Below are 17332 nucleotides of genomic sequence, written 5' to 3' on the forward strand. Positions count from 1 at the left end.
GCAAACCTAAAAAAAAAAAAAGGTAAACCTAATATAGTAGCAGGGTGTCTTTTGACGGTGCTTAGGAAACAGTAAATGTTTCGAGCTCATGTAATCTCCAGCTGAAAGCACTTACTTTCGGCCTGCCCAAGGAAGATTTTCAAGTGAAAATGGTAGTGCACAATGAATCATTACAGTATTTACCTGATTCTAATGTGAACCTTTTTTTTTTCAAGAAAAGTGGTGTGAAAATCGCCTGCGTGGTGCAATTGGATACGAAATCAAAGCTGCACTCACAGCGCTTGCAACAGCCCACTGTCACAGCCAGCCTAGCCAGCGTCATCACTTGACCATCACAGGATGACGGCAAAACAAGTTATCGTGTAGCATGACAACAACGCACCACTCTGCCTTTGATTACGAAAGCTCATTCAAAAGATAAGTTATCCCACATGCTAAACTATCAGCAACAAGTCACCTCACAAGTTCTTGGCATTCCCAGTGGTGAAAGAGCCATTTGACTTCCTGGTGAAGGTTTCAGTGCAAGCAAGCCGGCAAAAATGTCCTTTGGCGCAGCGGCAAGCACTTTTGGCGCAGTGTTCAGCATTTATCTATATACCAGATCTGGTCTCAATTTTAACTGCAACAGCCAATAAATATAGTGGAGCCAGCTTTATGTGTGAGGCAATCAGACTGCAAATTATGGAAACAGTTACATTATATTTAATAGAATGAATTTCCATGTCCATATATCACGCTATAATGCTGCTTCTATGTTTTAGACTTGCACCAGGTGTTGCACGTGACACGCTTCTAACGAGCAAGAACAGTAAGTTCGGGGAACTAGAGCATATAAACAAGATCACGTTTTCGGACTTGTGTGACTAAACCGAAGTTAAAGTGAAGATGTCGACAGGTTTCTTCTAATGGACAGAATCTCTCCAGCATATATCCATATCGCGCTGCCATGGAACATGACAAAGCTGATTAAATTACAACCACGGAATCTACTCTACCAATCGTGCAGGGTTGCAAAGGTCCTGACTCATGAGCAAATACATACAGGGTGCCCCAGCTAAATGTAGCCAACGTTTTAAAAATGACGGAGTGTGCTAGGAGGCTCAAACCAACTCAGTGGTGTTGAGGATCGCATGTCCTAGTCTGCGGTATTTTTTCCATTTCGCAAAGTCAATTAATTACTATAAATTAAGTGCCAAACTTTTTAAATACTGGCTTAACCAAGAAAGTGTCAATACGCAAGTTGTAGATCACATTTAAAAATGGCCGACTGAAGTGTTCCCAACTAAGTACCACTGATGGAGCTTCTTGTAATTGCCTTTAAAGAAAGTGCACGAAATACAAAAACAAGCGTGCGATAAAGCCGCTATTTGAATGCCCCCAGACGTGAGGTCCTTCGGTACATACTGCCGAAGGAACCAGCAGTACGTTTCATCATTTTTTCTGCCACTTGTTTAATTTGAACTGCTGGATAATTAGATCACTGTCATCCTCGCTTTCCATATTCAATGTTCCGACGCCAAAGAAGACACTGTTTAAAAACTACCAGAAAAATATCCAGAATTTCAAACTGTCGCTATTCGAGTTGAGGGACCAGCCAAGTGGCGGGATATCACATTTTTCATTCAGGAGTGTAAAAGTTAGGGAGAGTCTCCTCATTCAGGAGTATCTCTCTAACATCCTTGTGGAGTGATGCACAGGGCAAGAACTGATCAACAGCAGGTGAATTGAGAAAGCCTGGGGACGGAGCCAAAGCTCCAACAAGGGTTTTTGTAACACAAATCCCCTTGTCAAAACGCTCACTCCAAGCAGTGGCTTCCTTTGTTGATCCCTACAGGTCTCCACCTTTCTGCGAACCCTTTGTTTTACAGGGCAAGAATGCTTGCCAACACAAAAAGCTTTTACTGCGTACAAAAAGTGTGCAGTGCACAATTAAAATAAATTTTTCTCCCCCCCTACAAGGATACGGTGGTGGCAGCTGATTACAAGTATGCTACAGTAGAACCTCATTGACACTATCTTGTCGTGTGCTATTTCCCAGCACCAGCATTCACAAATGAGAACACAAAAATCCCCATACAATTATGCTCCTTTTTTATCTGTTTAAGTTTCCCGGAAATAATTTTTAACACGAAAGTGTTTTATGCCGGGGTCCACCAAGACTTCACTGACGTATTTCCGTCACGGAAATACGTCATAGAACATAATACAAAGAAAGAAACCAGAAGAAAAAGTTCCACAAACATGCAAAATTTCGGAATCGAACCCACGACCTCTCGGTCCGCGACGATAGATCGCCGAGCGTTTAACCCATTGCGCCACAAACGCATTTGCAGAGAGCTACACAGACGCGCCTTATATATCTAAAGCCCAGACCACACGTACGCTTGCAAACGCGCGCAAGCTCGCGTCCGCGCGCCCACGCATGCGCAGATGGTGCGGCACGGCTCGTACGCGTCGAAATGCGGCGCGATCTCGGTGATCAGTTCCTCTCAGTTATCGCGCGCCTGGGCTGCCTCGCGTCGGCGTGCCTGGCTACGCAGCGACGGCGCGGTCCATTCAACTCTCAGTTAAGCAGAATTATATCATGCAAGAAAGTGCTTCTTCTTCACTATTTGTGCTGATATAACAGCTCCAAAAAGATAACAATTACGTTTATAGATATCGAAGCATTTTGAAGCACTGCCAACAACGGAATACGAAGTGGCGTCTGCCAAGGTGTAAACAAGTGAGGCCAGTGAGCGCGCGCTGTCGCGCGTATTTGTGGATGCAAACCGCCATTCCTCGCTAGGCGTGGCAACCGCAAGGTGCGTAGACGCGAGCTTACGCGCGTCCGCAAGCGTACGTGTGGTCTGGGCTTAACACTCCTCCGTGTACCCGCGCTCTTGCTCGGGGCGGTGCCGCCGCCTACGAGCAGAAAAGAGTACTGCATTATGACACTAACGCGCACCGACAGTGAACGCTTCGGTGGTCTCAGCACTACGACGCCTCGATGCTAGCATTCGAAGGGACGCTGGCATCGATGGATGGATGGATGGATGGATGAGGCTGAACCCTTTAAATCGGGCGGTGGCATACGCCACCTAGCCATCAAGGCATCGAGAAGCACTAACAACGCCACCTAGGTGGCGTTCACCGTACTCAGCACAGCGGAGCGTAGCCTCCGCAATTAGCTCTGAAAATGTTTCTGAAGTTGATCGCGGAGGCTGCAATTACGACGCGCTGTACGCGCTGATTTGACTCGGTGACGATTCAGTTACGTGCTTTGTCTTGCGCGTTGTATTAGTGTGTCAGTTACGTGCTTCGTCTTTCGCGTTGTGCTAGCGTGTGCAGCGTAGTGCAGCTTCCATATGCACGACGGTTGCTCATGGTCATCGACGTTGGTAGTCGTGATGGAGGAGACGTGCCACCAGGCGTCAGCGTGGGTGCATCAACGCCTAAGGGCGCTTTAGCCACAAAACACCAATAGACATTATATATCAATGTGCAATAAACATTACACTACTTCTGTGAAGACTCGTTTCACTTTCGTGTTCCATACCGATTCCTATACAAGAGGGATCAACCACATGTTTTTTTTGGCACTAACATTCAGTATATCATCATACTGCGAACATATGATACGTTTTCTGGCTGCTAGATCCCACATCAACAAGAAAAAGCACGAGGCATGGGCAATTCATAGCACTAGGCACCTGCCATGACACCTTCCCCACAGTACTTGCCTGCCCGTGTCATGTAAAATGCTGGCGCACAAAGAGTCTCCGCTTCCAGTACCAGCAAATATTCTCGCGGGTAGCCGAACGTCGCATTCACGGCCACCCCCACCTACCATATTGCGATAAGCATCTTCATCTATATGTTTCACAGTGCGTGTAGCATAGCTTCATTGAAAGTGTATTGCATACTTTTAATAGGCAATAACCCAAATGAACCACTATGTTCTCCACTGCAGGATGTGCTAACTGAGTGTCATGTTTCATTCTGACGGCATCGTATCCGGTGTCGCTGTCTTAAAACACTAGGCAATAAGAAAACGACAAAGACCATCGCGGGCCGCTCGGACTCCACCAGCTTAACGCGCGTCGACGTCTCATGGTATAATTATTCTAGCCGAGTGGGCACGTGAAAACGTCCAGCCAAAATGCCTCGGCCGAATAAGCTACTGACCTAGGCCGAATTCGAGGAGCACAAATGTAAGCTTAGAAAGCTTTCTGGAGCTGCAAGAATGACAGTATGTGTCTCGGGCCGCCCAGGCCCCATCAGCTTGGCACATGTCAGCGTCTCTTGCTGCAGCATTAATGTCTCATCTGCTCAATGCTTCGCATTATGCAGATGTCAGCTACAGTTGAGTCTGCCAAATTTTTTTAGTGGCTTCGAGTAGTACATTTTGTTGGTTAGTATGTTTTCTTCTTGCCTTTTTTTACAAGACTTATGAACAAGGTTCTACTGTACTGCGACTAGTAGTATACAGTTAAACCTGCTTATAACGAACCTCCATATAACGAATTCCTGGATATAACAAAGTTTTTCTATTCCCCGCCGTTACTCCATAGAAGTACATGTATTTGAGACCTCTACGTAACGAAGTGGCAGCGGGAGACCCCCTCGATATAACGAGGAGAACCTAAATATTTCGCCCCAAATTTTGTCATTTTTGCGTGAGCAGCAACCGGAAGCACCTTCTCCACCGCGACGGAATGCGAAGCGAGCGCACGTGTGCGGAGTGCATGCGTGTGCGAGGCGGGCCTGCATCCCTCACCCAGCGATCTTGCCCCCGTGGGCGTGACCTTTCCCCCTCCCTTCAATCAAACCTGATCCTGCCGCTTGCTGCAGCTGGCCTAGCCTGCCAAGCCGGCACTCTCTCCTTTTCCAGTTGATGTTGCCGACGTGCTGGTACACGCTGTGACACATCACACTCGATGAGCGCGGACACGCGCTGGCAAACGCTGGCGGCGTGTGGAAGCGCCGCTGGAGAAGCGAGCGAAGAAGTTCGTGCTGTTGTCTATCGCTTCAACGCAAACTGAGCGCCGAGAACACACAGCACGCACAAAGCTACGAGCCGCCGACGCACCTACACTGCTAGACTCTGCCCCAACGCAGATCGCTTTCAAGATATGGCCCGTGCGACCGCGCGCCACCGCGCAGTACGCAGTTGATGCCAGAGTACAGTACAACGCCACCCCGCTATCCCTCCCCCCTCGCTCCCTTGCTGGTGCCTCGAGCGCAACGGCAGAAGGCGCACTTCCTCCCTGCTTTTCTTTCGCGCGTGAGATTTGGACGCGGTCGTCGGCTCCCTTCGCACGTTTTCACTCGCACATACAGCATACGGCGCGCGGCGACTACGTTATCGCCCTTGTACTTCATTCGGAATATCTATGAGCCAAAACCAATTTTAGGGCCACAACGCGTCATAGACACCATCTTTATACAGCAAATATGGATCTCAAGGGCCATACTGTTGCTGGCGGAAACCGAAAATACGTCATAGTTGTCGCCCCCGGCACTTTGGGCGGCCAATGCCATCGTCAAGCCATCAGCCAAGAGACAGGAAAAGTAAAAATGGCCACTTGGGCCGGTGCGGGGTGGCAGTTCGCAACGTATGATGTGGGAACGGTCCCACAGTTGTGACGCAACAGCGGGGTTACCAATGCATTGGGTTCTATGGGAGCTGTGCCGGGACCGGCCAAAAACAAAGTAACAGCCGGGAAAACGCAGCCCCCGGGAACATAACAGTGGGGTTCTACTGTAACACTATACGACGCTACGATGCCATCGTGACGCTCGCTCTTCGTTTCCGATGCTTCGCGCTTGTGAGAAACGACACGCGTCCACGCATCCGGTACCTGGTGTGACATTCCAAGGATGAGTGCTTCGACGAAAACGAAAAACGGATACGCATTACAATTGAGGGCGCGTTAGAATCGAGTAAATACGGTAAACGTTTCTTTTTCGAATCTTCGTGCCGAACCTGCATACAACGAAATCTTCTTTATAACGAAGTTTTTCGGGAATTCGTAAATTTCGTTATATCCAGGTTTAACTGTAATATACTAGCAGATCACCAGCCCCGTGCGCTCCAGAGCATGATTGTGGTGTGTCAGACATAAGTGCTCCTGTCTATTGTACGGTGAGGCAGCAAGAGCAGGAACAAATCTATCATTTTGCCCAAGCCTGCAGAAACGGTTCTGCCGCTACAGCCTTAAACTGAAGAACAGCCTGCCCATCTCGTACACCTTTGCTTTCATGACACAAATACTGGCAGAACACATTCCTAGAGCAATGATTAACCGATTGACATGTGGGGTTTAATGTCCCAGATCTACACATGGGCTACGAGAGGTATTAGAATGAAGGGTTCCCCAAATTAATTTTAATCCTCTAGAGCTCACTTAAACTGCAATAAAATTTTGGGCCCCACAAAAGGCCCAGTTTCAGATAGTGTAGGTGTAGATATAGAGGAGCCTTCACAAAAAATATTTACATTTGAAATACGAGTGGACGTGTCACAAAAGGATTGTAAAAGCAGACGTTTTTAATACCAAAATTAAAAAAAGAAAGAAACAGAAAACAAGCCACGCTGCCATTACCACTTGCCAGAAGAGACACGTGGCTTTGAATGCGCGACTTATTGGCATGACTTTCGAGATTAGGTGCTGCCCACGAACTTGGAAATATATGAAGCGACATGCTGGGACTTATGTCATAACCACAAACCACCATCTACACGCACCATCTGCATAGGTGCTATTTAAAGGCTGCTAATGAGAAAATTAGACAATTACCAGCCCTGCAAATTTGCCAAAAGTGCTTTAGTAGAATATACTGCTCACTTATTACCAATTTGGGCAAAGGGAAATTTCACTGCAGTTGGCCTTTAATGTGTTTTTGAGGCGTTTCAGACGACGCATTCTTGCTCCCCACTGGAATACAGACGCTGCAACCCATAATCCCGTGCTCAGCCATGGCTGCTGAGCTGCTGCAGCAGTTATCACAGTGGGAATCTGTTGATGCCACAATGCTTCTGCTGTCCCTTTTCATGCACTCAATGACTACGTGAATAGATGCTGAAAAGACGTGTGCCTGCACTTAAACAGCCTGTAAGCTACTTCTGCCATTTTAAGACACGTTTTAAATGACTATGTGCATCGTGCACGGAATGCCGCGATGATCACCTTTGCAAACATGGCAGTGCTGCACGCTGCGTGGAAGCCATTAATTTAACAGGCTCATCCACATGAGGTCACCAGGGTAAAAGCTGTCGATTGGTCCATCTGCGAGGGACTTCAGTTCCAATCTATTTGCTAGCACACCTTTGCCGTGCAGTCGCATGCCCACTCTTCCTTTTCATCGCTCTTGCCTGTCGTGTGCAATCGAGTGATTCCACCTCGTGTTGTGTGTTTTGTACCACGTGTAAGCCAGAAAGCATTGACTCTCGGTAACTGGAAGTAAGTGGTGTTTCCGAAAAAGAAAAGAGTGCCAATATGATGTTTGGTGCTAACATCCTGCCCCTCCTAGAGGTGCATGATGTTAGCACCAAGCCTACCTTGTATGGGGCGAGGAAGACAGAGCACCTGTGAAGCAGGTAGAGAAGGTGACAGAGAAATCACTTGCTCGCCTATGAGCTCAGAGTGGTTTAAGGGCCCTTTAAGCGTCAAACAAGACAAAGCGGTCACAGTGAAACCTCACCTTGGAGCCGACATTTCAACAACGGGACTAGTCTTCGTCATGACAAAGACAAAGGCACATACACTGAGACGTCTCCAACCTGTGGCATATCTCTCCTTTCCCATTGTTGATCACTACAATTAAGCCTGTCTCATCATGTTTCCACTGGCTAAGCCAATCAGTGCACGCTAAACAAGGGATCCCTAAAAGCAATCAATCAATCAATGATATGCTCACGATCATTTGTCCTTACGCTACGGTGAGTACATGGCAGCGATGCCGAAGGCAGTTGTAGCCAGTAAATTGAGCATTTGTACCATTTTCTGGTAGTGCTTTCTCACTACACTGGAAATAATTCAAACGGATACTACAGTCAAACCTCAATATAACAAACAAGGATATAATGACTTATCTGATATACCGTATTGACTTGCATATTGAATGCACTTTTTTTCCTGAGAAATATGCGCAAAGTTGTGGGGTGCGTTAATAATGCAGGGTAATATTTTGAGCAATTGTTTTTCCACAGCCACCTCTAAAGAAGTCGCCGTTTCGGCTGAAAGGCAAACCATTGATTGTGATAGCAAATACGTAGTCAGCTACACGAAGTAAGGATAGTAGTTTTATCGGCCCTATGAACTTGCAAACATTCGCTAACTATGTGAATTAACAAGCATGGTGTCAGCACGTACAGGCAAACATTGAACCCATCACACTCAATGACCGTGGACACTCGCTGTCAAAACGCTAACGTGAGGAAGCGCGGCAGCAGTAGTGAGCGGAGTGACCTTCGTCGTGCTCTGTATCGCTTCAACACAAACTGAGCGACGAGAACGGAGCACGTACAAAGGTATAAGCCGCCGTCGCACCTAGACTCAGCCCCCATGCAGATCGCTTTCAATATAGGGCGCGTGCGACTGCGCAATGCACAGTTGCTGCGCCACCCACCTCCCTCTGGCGCCATGCGGGTGACAGAATACTCAGCCCTCAACGCAGATCATTTTCAAGAGAGGGCGCAAGCGGCCATGCAATGCGCAGCTGCTGCGCCGTCCCCCCTCGCCCTGGCGCCATGCTTGCGATGGAATACGGCATGTTTCCTGCCCGCTTTCCGCCTTTGAACGCGGGAGATTGAGGCGCGATAAGTCAGCGCCGATGGTAAAAACGCGCCTGAAGTGCCCATATAATTGCTATCGCAATAAAAGTGGGAAACAAACGGTACGATTCAGCGTCCGATATGGCTCCTGACACAATCGTACCCGCTGGACGCCATATCCGACACTTAATTGTACTGCGTGTCTCCTACTTTCGCAGCAGAAAGTTCAGAGGGCGACCATTATGCGAGGAAAAGAAAAAACGCACTCCTCGATTGGAAAAGTGGGAGCTGCATTGATCACGCGAGTGCGTTCATAATGCCAGTAAATACGGTAGTGAAATAAATGTAAAGACCGCCACTGGAAGTGAACTCCACAACGAAAAGAGAGAAAAAAAGGAAAAGAAATGCGGATGCAGCGCTTGTGACGTGAATGTGATGTGGTTCCTCGACACCGGTACAGCAGAAGACAATAGAGCAATGTCACTTGCAGATGCTATCCACGGCAGAATGTGTCTGTGTTGGTTGTGAAGCTCGCTTCCTGACAGCATGGTGGTGTGTCATTTCAATTCAGTCTAACTGACCTATTAACTAACCAATTTGAAAACGTCATGCGGTAAAACTTTCTTGACGGCACTTCACCAAGTTCCAGTGTATAACCATAATTTCCAATGGGGCCTGGTGAGAGGCCCTTTAACAAATACCCAATACAGTAGAACCCCGCTGTTACGTTCCCGGGTGCTGCGTTTTCCTGGCTGTTTCGTCGTTTTCGGCCGGTCCTGGCATAGCACCCATAGCACCCAATCCATTGGTAACGCTGCTGTTGCGTCGCAACTGTGGGACCGTTCCCACATCATGAGTTCCGAACTGCCACCCAGTGCCGGCTCGAGCGGCCAGGTTGACTTTTCACGTCGCTTGGCTTGGTGGCTTGACGATGAGATTGGCTGCCAAAAGTGCCGGGGCGACACCTATGATCTATTTTCAGTTCCTGCCAGCAAAAGCATGGCCGTTGAGATCCGTATTTGCTATGTAAAGATGGCGTCAACGACCTGTTGGGGCTATAACTTGGTTTTGGTGCATAACTTGGTTTTGGTGCTTCGGTATAAAAAGTCCAAGGGCGATAACACCATCGCCGCATGCGTGAATGAAAGCGTGCGAGGGTCAGCCTACGATTGCGGCTCAATCTCGCATGCGCAAAGGAGAAAAGCGGTGCGGACGCGCGCTTGTTCTATCGCGTGCGAGGCATGGGGGAAGTAGGAGGTCACTCTGGCGGTGGCGGCGCGGGTGCCGTACTCTGGCATCAACTGCGTACTACGTGGGCAGTATCTTAAAAGTGATCTGCGCTGGGGGGCAGAGTCGAGGCACTGTAGGTGCGTTGGCGGCTCGTAGCTTTGTGTGTGCTGTGTGTTCTCAGCGCTCAGTTTGCGTTGAAGCGATAGACAGCACGAAGGTCACATCGCTTGCTGCTGCTGCGGCGCTTCCTCACGCCAGCATTTTGATAGCGAGTGTCCGCACTCATTGAGTGTGATGTGTTCATGATTGCCTGTGCGCGCTGACACCATGCTTGTTAATATAGTTAATAAGCAAATGCTCACAAGTTTATACTACTATCCTTACTTTGTATAGCTGTGTACTAATTTGCAATCGCAATCAATGCTCTGGCTTTTGGGCGAAACTGCAACTATTTTTTAAAACGTAAGAATTAAAATAAAATTGTGTGAAGTTCACCACTACTCTCATTTCTCAAATTTTTCTGTTTCTCGGCTCTTGCGTTTCCCTGCTCTTACCTTGCGTGAAAAACGTATCAGTGGGTTTCTACTGTATAGCGAAGGCATTTTTGTGTCAGGCGTGATTTCGTTGTAAGATTTGCTTCTAATAGTTTGTGACAACATGGCTACATGAAATGGTCGAGTGCTCACTTGCGGACATGTGTCACTCGCTGGCCAATGTTGCAAAATCGTTGGTGGCAGAGGCGGCACTCGTAAGCCAGGTTCAGGTCATGTCGCTTGTTGCGGTGCTCGACGAGTGCCTCCGCGTTCTCAAAGTGGTGGCCGCAGTCTTCGCATGGATGTGACTGGCCATCGTGGTGCAACTGCAGATGAGTGTCAAATTCCAGTTGGTCCTGGGAACAAGATGACAAGGAAATCACATGGTATCAAAGGAAACATTCTGACACCAGGCTTCGCTTTCATATTTTTATGTATGTAATGACTGAAATGCAGATTATTTGAGAGCATCACATCAAATTCCCAAACAAACTTGAATTTCATTATTTTCAAGCCTTTTCTTTAAAGGGCCAGTAAAGGCAAATATTAAGTCAACGTAGACTGTTAAAATACCATTCCAGAAACCTTGCAGCTCTTGTTTTGTGCTAAGAAGAGACTTAGTTTAAGAGAAAATTACGTCTGAAGGGTCCGCATACCTTCAGAGCAATTCAAATAGCCAGCCCCCAATTGGGGAGTGGCTACGTTACATGCGCTACCACCCCCCTTTACAGCTGTCAGTGAGTAAAATGACGCCCAACAGTAGCGCTACAGTTTGTTGTGCAAAACGCAAATGTGGGGCTATGGAGAAACCGAGCTAGGACACAGCGTTGGATTTGCCGCTGCAGCTGCTCATGGTCAAGTGGTGTGGACTGTTCGGGCATCCCGTGACATCACATGGATGTGGAATGCTCTGCAATTAGCAGTTTGTTCGTGTTTCACGAGCCAGCAAACCCAGCGCAACTTTATGCGATAGTGAAATTACTGAACTGCGAAAGTGCAGGGGGTGTTGAGTCGAGCGACAGCCCGCGTCGTCGGGCTGTCGTCAAGGGTAACGTCAATGAGGTCTTTTTTCTAAAAATCAAATAGAACTGGACAAGTAGCATTTTCTTCCATCTTATAATGCAATGTAATTATCTTTTTATTACGAGTGGTTGAGTATCAGTGACAGATTTATAATGAGGAGTGCCAATGTCATCGGGCAAGTACTTGAATGTCTCGGGGGATTCTCAAATCATGTCTCTCCCCCCATTCACCTCAATTTCTCAATTACTAAAGCACTGTTTGGGATAATACTGACGCCTTAGATATTCTTGAGCATTCACTTTAGATTGACTTAATATTTGCTTTTTGTGTCCCTTTGCCTGTAAGTGCCATGCTCAACTACGCTCATCTGACTGTCAATGCATATTTCCTGCCTTTCTCGAGATAATTTGCAAACATGAAACTTCTGTAGACGGGTTGCGCCATCTACACAGAACTTGGTTAAACCAAATTGCATGGCAAGTTTTGTTTATATAAGACAAATGGCATTACAAAGCATATCTTATCTGTCAATGTCTTTCGTATTTCTTGTTTTCCTGACATGGCAGACTGGCACAATAAGCGTGTGCATTTTTTTAACGACGTACAAATGCAAGAATATATTATGAACTTTCATCCAGAGGACTTAGACATTGACTACGAGGTGTCTTCAGGGGACGATGGTAGCATCAGAAAGGTACAAGTATGTTTTCTTGTTTATAAAGGTTTCCAATCACAATTTGTTTACAGAGCAGAATTAAAAGCCCATTTACTTTTACTTTTCATGGAAGGCCATGTACGCCTAACAAAGTTTAGCCTATCGAGGGTTAGGGTAATCATAATGACCAGACACAAGGTTGCGGCAACTGCTTCACTGGGTTTCTTTGCGCTACTTTACATGTTGACTTTTGACAGCAGTTTAGGTTACAATGGCAGCTCTCAAGTGGACCTGATGCTTCAAGTACAGTTCTTGCCTCTTCTTGCATTAACAAAATTGCTTAATGGTGACCACGGCAATTTTGAAGGTGTTAAAATGCTAAAGAACTTTTAACTGTGTTTCTATCTATGCATTCAGCCCCTACAGCAGGATACTGGGTAATGCTCTGCCGTTCTTAGCGAGTCAGATGGTAGCACAGAGGGGGGACCAAGTGTATGCCAACCAAGCTGACAAAGAATTGTGAAGAGGTAGTGTCAGCAACTCCATCAGTACGAACATGCACTTCAATGCAGAGGACACAAACAAAGCAAATGGACATGCACAAATGCTAACTTCAACGAATGGCTTTAGTCGCAATGGGGCACAATGAGTATGCACACCTGATGCTCATGAGAAGGACAAGATACCATGCCCAAGCTAAATCATGTTTGGAGACGAATTCTTCTTTAGACAGGTCTAAAGATGGCATGGTCAGATGTTCCGTATTCAAGAGCACAAAGGCAATTATTGTCATTTTTAGCCTAGTCTGAACAATTATTGTTTCTGAATGTGATTCAGCGTGCGCTTGACACCTTTACTTTCTCATAAGAGTAATGTGTTTTATTTACGAAATAATATGACCCATTTTGAATAAAGCTCTTCATTTGTTGCAGCTGGCACTTGTGTGTCCACACACTTCATTCATGTTCTCTATTGCACTTAAACATTCTTGATCAATCAACATAGTCAGTTAAACTTTCTTGCATTCTCATATGCAATGTAATGTACTTTTCATTATTAACTATTGGCTGCTCTATATGTAGTCAGACGCAGATGGTTTTGCATTTCCCAGAGGCAGTGGCACCACCTCCCGCCTGTTTAGTTCATTTTTTTCACCAAAAGGAACTCTGCTTTCGGCAACATTGGAACTCTCGGCATTTCAGTATACTAATCTAGCCATTTTACTCAGCTTTCGATTTTGCTTTAAGTGTTAATGCATGCCGTGTAAATGGTCCGGCCACACTGAAATGACCTCCTTTTGAACTCTTGGCATTCTAGCTATTTATACCATTAGCATTCTTTGGGAACTTCACACAGTTTGCGCTATGTCTCTATGTATGCATGTCTGCGCCTAACCTCTTTCCTACTAACTTGGCTCACTCGGTGGTCCTAGGTCAAATGGGTAGAACATCGGGTTGCTGCGCTGAGGGAACCAGGTTCAAAACCAACCATCGGACCAACTTGGGTCACTGGGTGCGTGCCGCCTTTCCAAATAATCATTATATGAAACATTTCATCAGCAATTACCCACCCACCATAAAATAGACTGCCATAGAATTTTAACTCGCAAATCATCTCTAAAGGATGGATGCATAACCAATTTTTTCATGTTTCCACCATACCCATAGCAGACAAGGCCAAACACAAACAAAAGTGTGAAGCTGTGTTATATATTCGTGTGTTCTCGACCAATAAATCTGGTTGGTAGTCAGTGCTCGTGTTTGTACTTTTGCTAACCCTTCGTTTTCTTTCCTCATTTCGCACGTTAATCATGCCATGTACTTAGACCAACTTGCCCCCAAATAGCTATTCTTATTTTCTGCTTGCATGTCTCACATGGCTTAAGGACATAGATGCTGTTACCAGTGGCGGTATTCTGCAAGAGGACTGTCCATTTTGGCTGTCGCTGATTGGCTGCTGCTTGACGTGCAGGAAGGTGCCAGCCAGTCTCCTTCCTGGACGTCAAGCAGCAGCCAATCAGCGACAGTCGAAATGGACAGTCCACTAGGTAGACTCGTACAGAATACAGCCCCAGCTTTCTTTTGTTCTAGCCTGTCAATGTTGGGGTCATTTAAACATGAGTCGCCAAACATTTTTCCAGCAAAGAAATGTATAAGTGCTCACTGCACATTCGAATGTGGTTGTATGAAGAAAAATGTCAAAGGGGTAGTGGCATGACATTTTCAATTTGTAAAAATGTTTTTTGCATTAAAGTCCTTACCTTCTAAATTGAATAAATGAATACTTGCAGGCATTAGAGTGCCCTAAATATTTTACTATAGTACTTGTTTCTATGAACCTGTTTTGGTTTCAATACCAATGTGGCAGATGTGTTGTGACATCATGGTTTGCTGGCTTGCTCTGTTTCTGCTATCATTGTGGCTGTCACACAGAAATGTAGCCAGAAGAAACATGCACAGCACTATTAATTTTTGCAAAGCCATATAGCTGGAAGAAGCCACTAAATTTTGCTTTCATGACGTCACAATAATGTTAATGACACTTGAAGACCAACTTCGTTGTTAAAAAGTGCTTTAGAACTTTCATTCTTGTTTAGTGTCCTCCTTTTATGTGCAAGAAGCATGTGGTAGAGTTTTCACAACTTTGAAAATTCATGCCAGTGCTCCTTTAAAGTAAGATACACTTAACCTCTCTTGATTGTACCAACCTCTCCTGACCAGAGCATTACTTTTGGAAACGCAAGAGACAAATTCAACTACTGTATGCACAAAAACAAAATGTGCCCATGGGGCAGCATCTGATCTAGCACTTAAAATGCATCCTGCCTGGAAAAGCCTTGGACACTGTGGACAGTTCTGCTGGCCCTTGGGATGGATGATGTGCACGTGTCGGCTGAGCTCCTCCTTCGCTGCAAAACGCCTTGGGCATTCACTGCACTCGTAGGGATAAACGCCTGTGTGGGACGCCCTGTGCCTTTCAAACCGACCCAAGCTTTCGGTCTCGAAATTGCAGTCGGTGCACTTGTGGACACGCTTGCCCTTTGGCGTAGCCACTACGTGAGCCTTGGCCATGTGGTCCGCCTTCTCCTTGACCGTTGCAAATTTGTGCGGGCAGAGCTCGCAACCGTGCTCATGATCAAACAAGTGGATGTTCTTCATGTGGCGGCTCACGCTGAAGGTCGTCTGGAAGCACTTACTGCAGAAGAGGCACTGGTACTTGCGTGCCGACTCCTTGTTGTGTCGGTTCAGGTGCTTGATAAGCGCCACATTTGTTGTGATTCCCTCGCCACAAAGCTCACACACGTGTCTCACAGCCCTCGGATGACGCTTTATGTGCTCCTTGAGCGTGCGGCTGTTCTTAAAGTCCTTCTTGCACAGGGGACACTGTACGGGCTCCCCACAACGAGATGTTGGGGCTGGACTGCGCGGTGGGGCTTTCCCATCCGGTCCGTGGCTCTTGATGTGCTCTTGGTGCACAGTGAAGTCGAGTGAGAGGTGACCACAAGGCTCGCACGTGTATATCACCTTTTCGGCGTGTGCTTCCTGAATGTGCTGGCACAGGCTGCTCGCCTCGGACGTCGTGAACTTGCACAGCTGGCAGGCGACCGTCTGCCTCTGTTGCCTGGCGACGGGACATTTGACTTCGTGCTCCGCCACCATGTCAGCGCTGAAAAATGCGCTTGCGCAGTACGAGCACCGGTACGGCGCCCGATCCAGGTGGTCACTTTGCATGTGCTTGTCCAACTCTTGCTCGCTGCGAAACTTAGACGAACAGTGCTTGCACTGCAGCGGACCCCCGTGGTATATGCGCACGTGAATACGCAACAGACCGTCGGCCGGGAACTGCTTGCTGCATTCGGTGCACTTGAAGACTGCAGCCTTCTTCTTCGGCCGAAGCACTTTCGGTATGATGATTTTGTCGCGCACGGTTGCCCCTTTCGACGGAGGCTTGATCTCGGAAGCGCGACCAGGGTCGGGGACACTGTCGTGACGTTTGACGTGTTCCAGGGCTTCTTCCTTGTGCTTCGACTGGAAAAGACAAACTCCGCAGACGTACGTAAATGACTGTGGTAAAAGCGATCGGGACGCGACTTCTGCCGTACCACGCACTGTAGTTTCCCGCGCCACGAAGTCCTCTTGGGCGACGACATCGTCACTGCCGGCTTCAACAACGTCTGCTTCTGTATCATCAACCGTTTCGTCAACCACTGGCGGCGACAAAGTAGTCTTGTCAATGTCCGTGACGGCTGCCGAAGTACCTCCTCCATACTGAATTCCCGCATCGCGGGCTCCTGCCGCTTTCAGAAAGCACAGCGGATGCCCGTCGTCCTCGTGAAACGCACGCACCGTGATGTTCTCTTCGAGATAACGTTTGTCGAGTACGCTTGTACTCCGCCTGACGACGGGAACACACTCGCGTTCATTTACATGCGCAAACCTGGACGAAGGGCGGAGTAAATTTAGCTGGACACTTCCCCCCTTGGGTACACCTTCCGGGAATACGAGGGCCACGCACGTTGGGTGCATGTCCAAGTTTATGTCAACTTGAATCGTCATGTTTCACAATGTGCAACACGGCACAGCGAACACGCAGCGCCCCAACCTACGCCGCTTTTTTACGCCGCTGCGCCAAAAACGAGCGAATCACAACGTCACAAAAGTGAAAACATGCCGTGGTCGGTGAAGTCAAAACCGAAAAAGCGTGTGGCGCCATCCATATGTGACAGTAGCACCTAGCACTTTGACAATTAGTGGTTTTCTGAGGGACGGCCGCCGCTGTACGCCTGCGATTACCAGCCGCGATGTGGCACTGAGGCGTCATTCTAGGAAGCACGACCTACTGGAACTTCAGTAGGTCGTGCTAGGAAGAACCCTAGGGAACATGGGTCCACGTAATGGGTCCACCTCCTAGATGGACTGGAATTCATTTAGTTCAAAGCGAATAGAAGCATTAAAATTAACTGCTCAGCTATCGAGATAAGCAAGAATGTTTAAAGTACAGATGAAAAAAAAAAAAAAAGCAGGGAGGAGATTGATAGAACTGACAGTAAAATATATTTAGTCATAAATTTTCTTCATTTCGTTTACAAATAAAATGGAGATAAATCAAATAATAAATTCTACAGGCTGATTG

The 17332-nt window shown here is 47.1% G+C and overlaps 1 protein-coding gene across 1 annotated transcript in view; it reads right to left on the reverse strand.

Annotated features, from left to right (window-relative positions):
* Positions 1-16978, reverse strand: part of LOC119441281 (zinc finger protein 595) — a 34310-nt gene extending 17332 nt beyond the window's left edge. The window contains exons 1-2 of the mRNA XM_037705904.2: positions 15025-16978; positions 10675-10877 (exon numbers count right to left, since the gene is read on the reverse strand). Of these exons, the coding sequence (XP_037561832.1) occupies positions 10675-10877; positions 15025-16755 (1934 nt within the window). The 5' untranslated portion in view covers positions 16756-16978. The remainder of the gene's footprint in view (positions 1-10674; positions 10878-15024) is intronic.
* Between the last annotated feature and the right edge of the window lie 354 nt (positions 16979-17332).

The sequence above is a fragment of the Dermacentor silvarum genome, chromosome 2 (assembly GCF_013339745.2).
Source record: "Dermacentor silvarum isolate Dsil-2018 chromosome 2, BIME_Dsil_1.4, whole genome shotgun sequence".
Taxonomy (NCBI): domain Eukaryota; kingdom Metazoa; phylum Arthropoda; class Arachnida; order Ixodida; family Ixodidae; genus Dermacentor; species Dermacentor silvarum.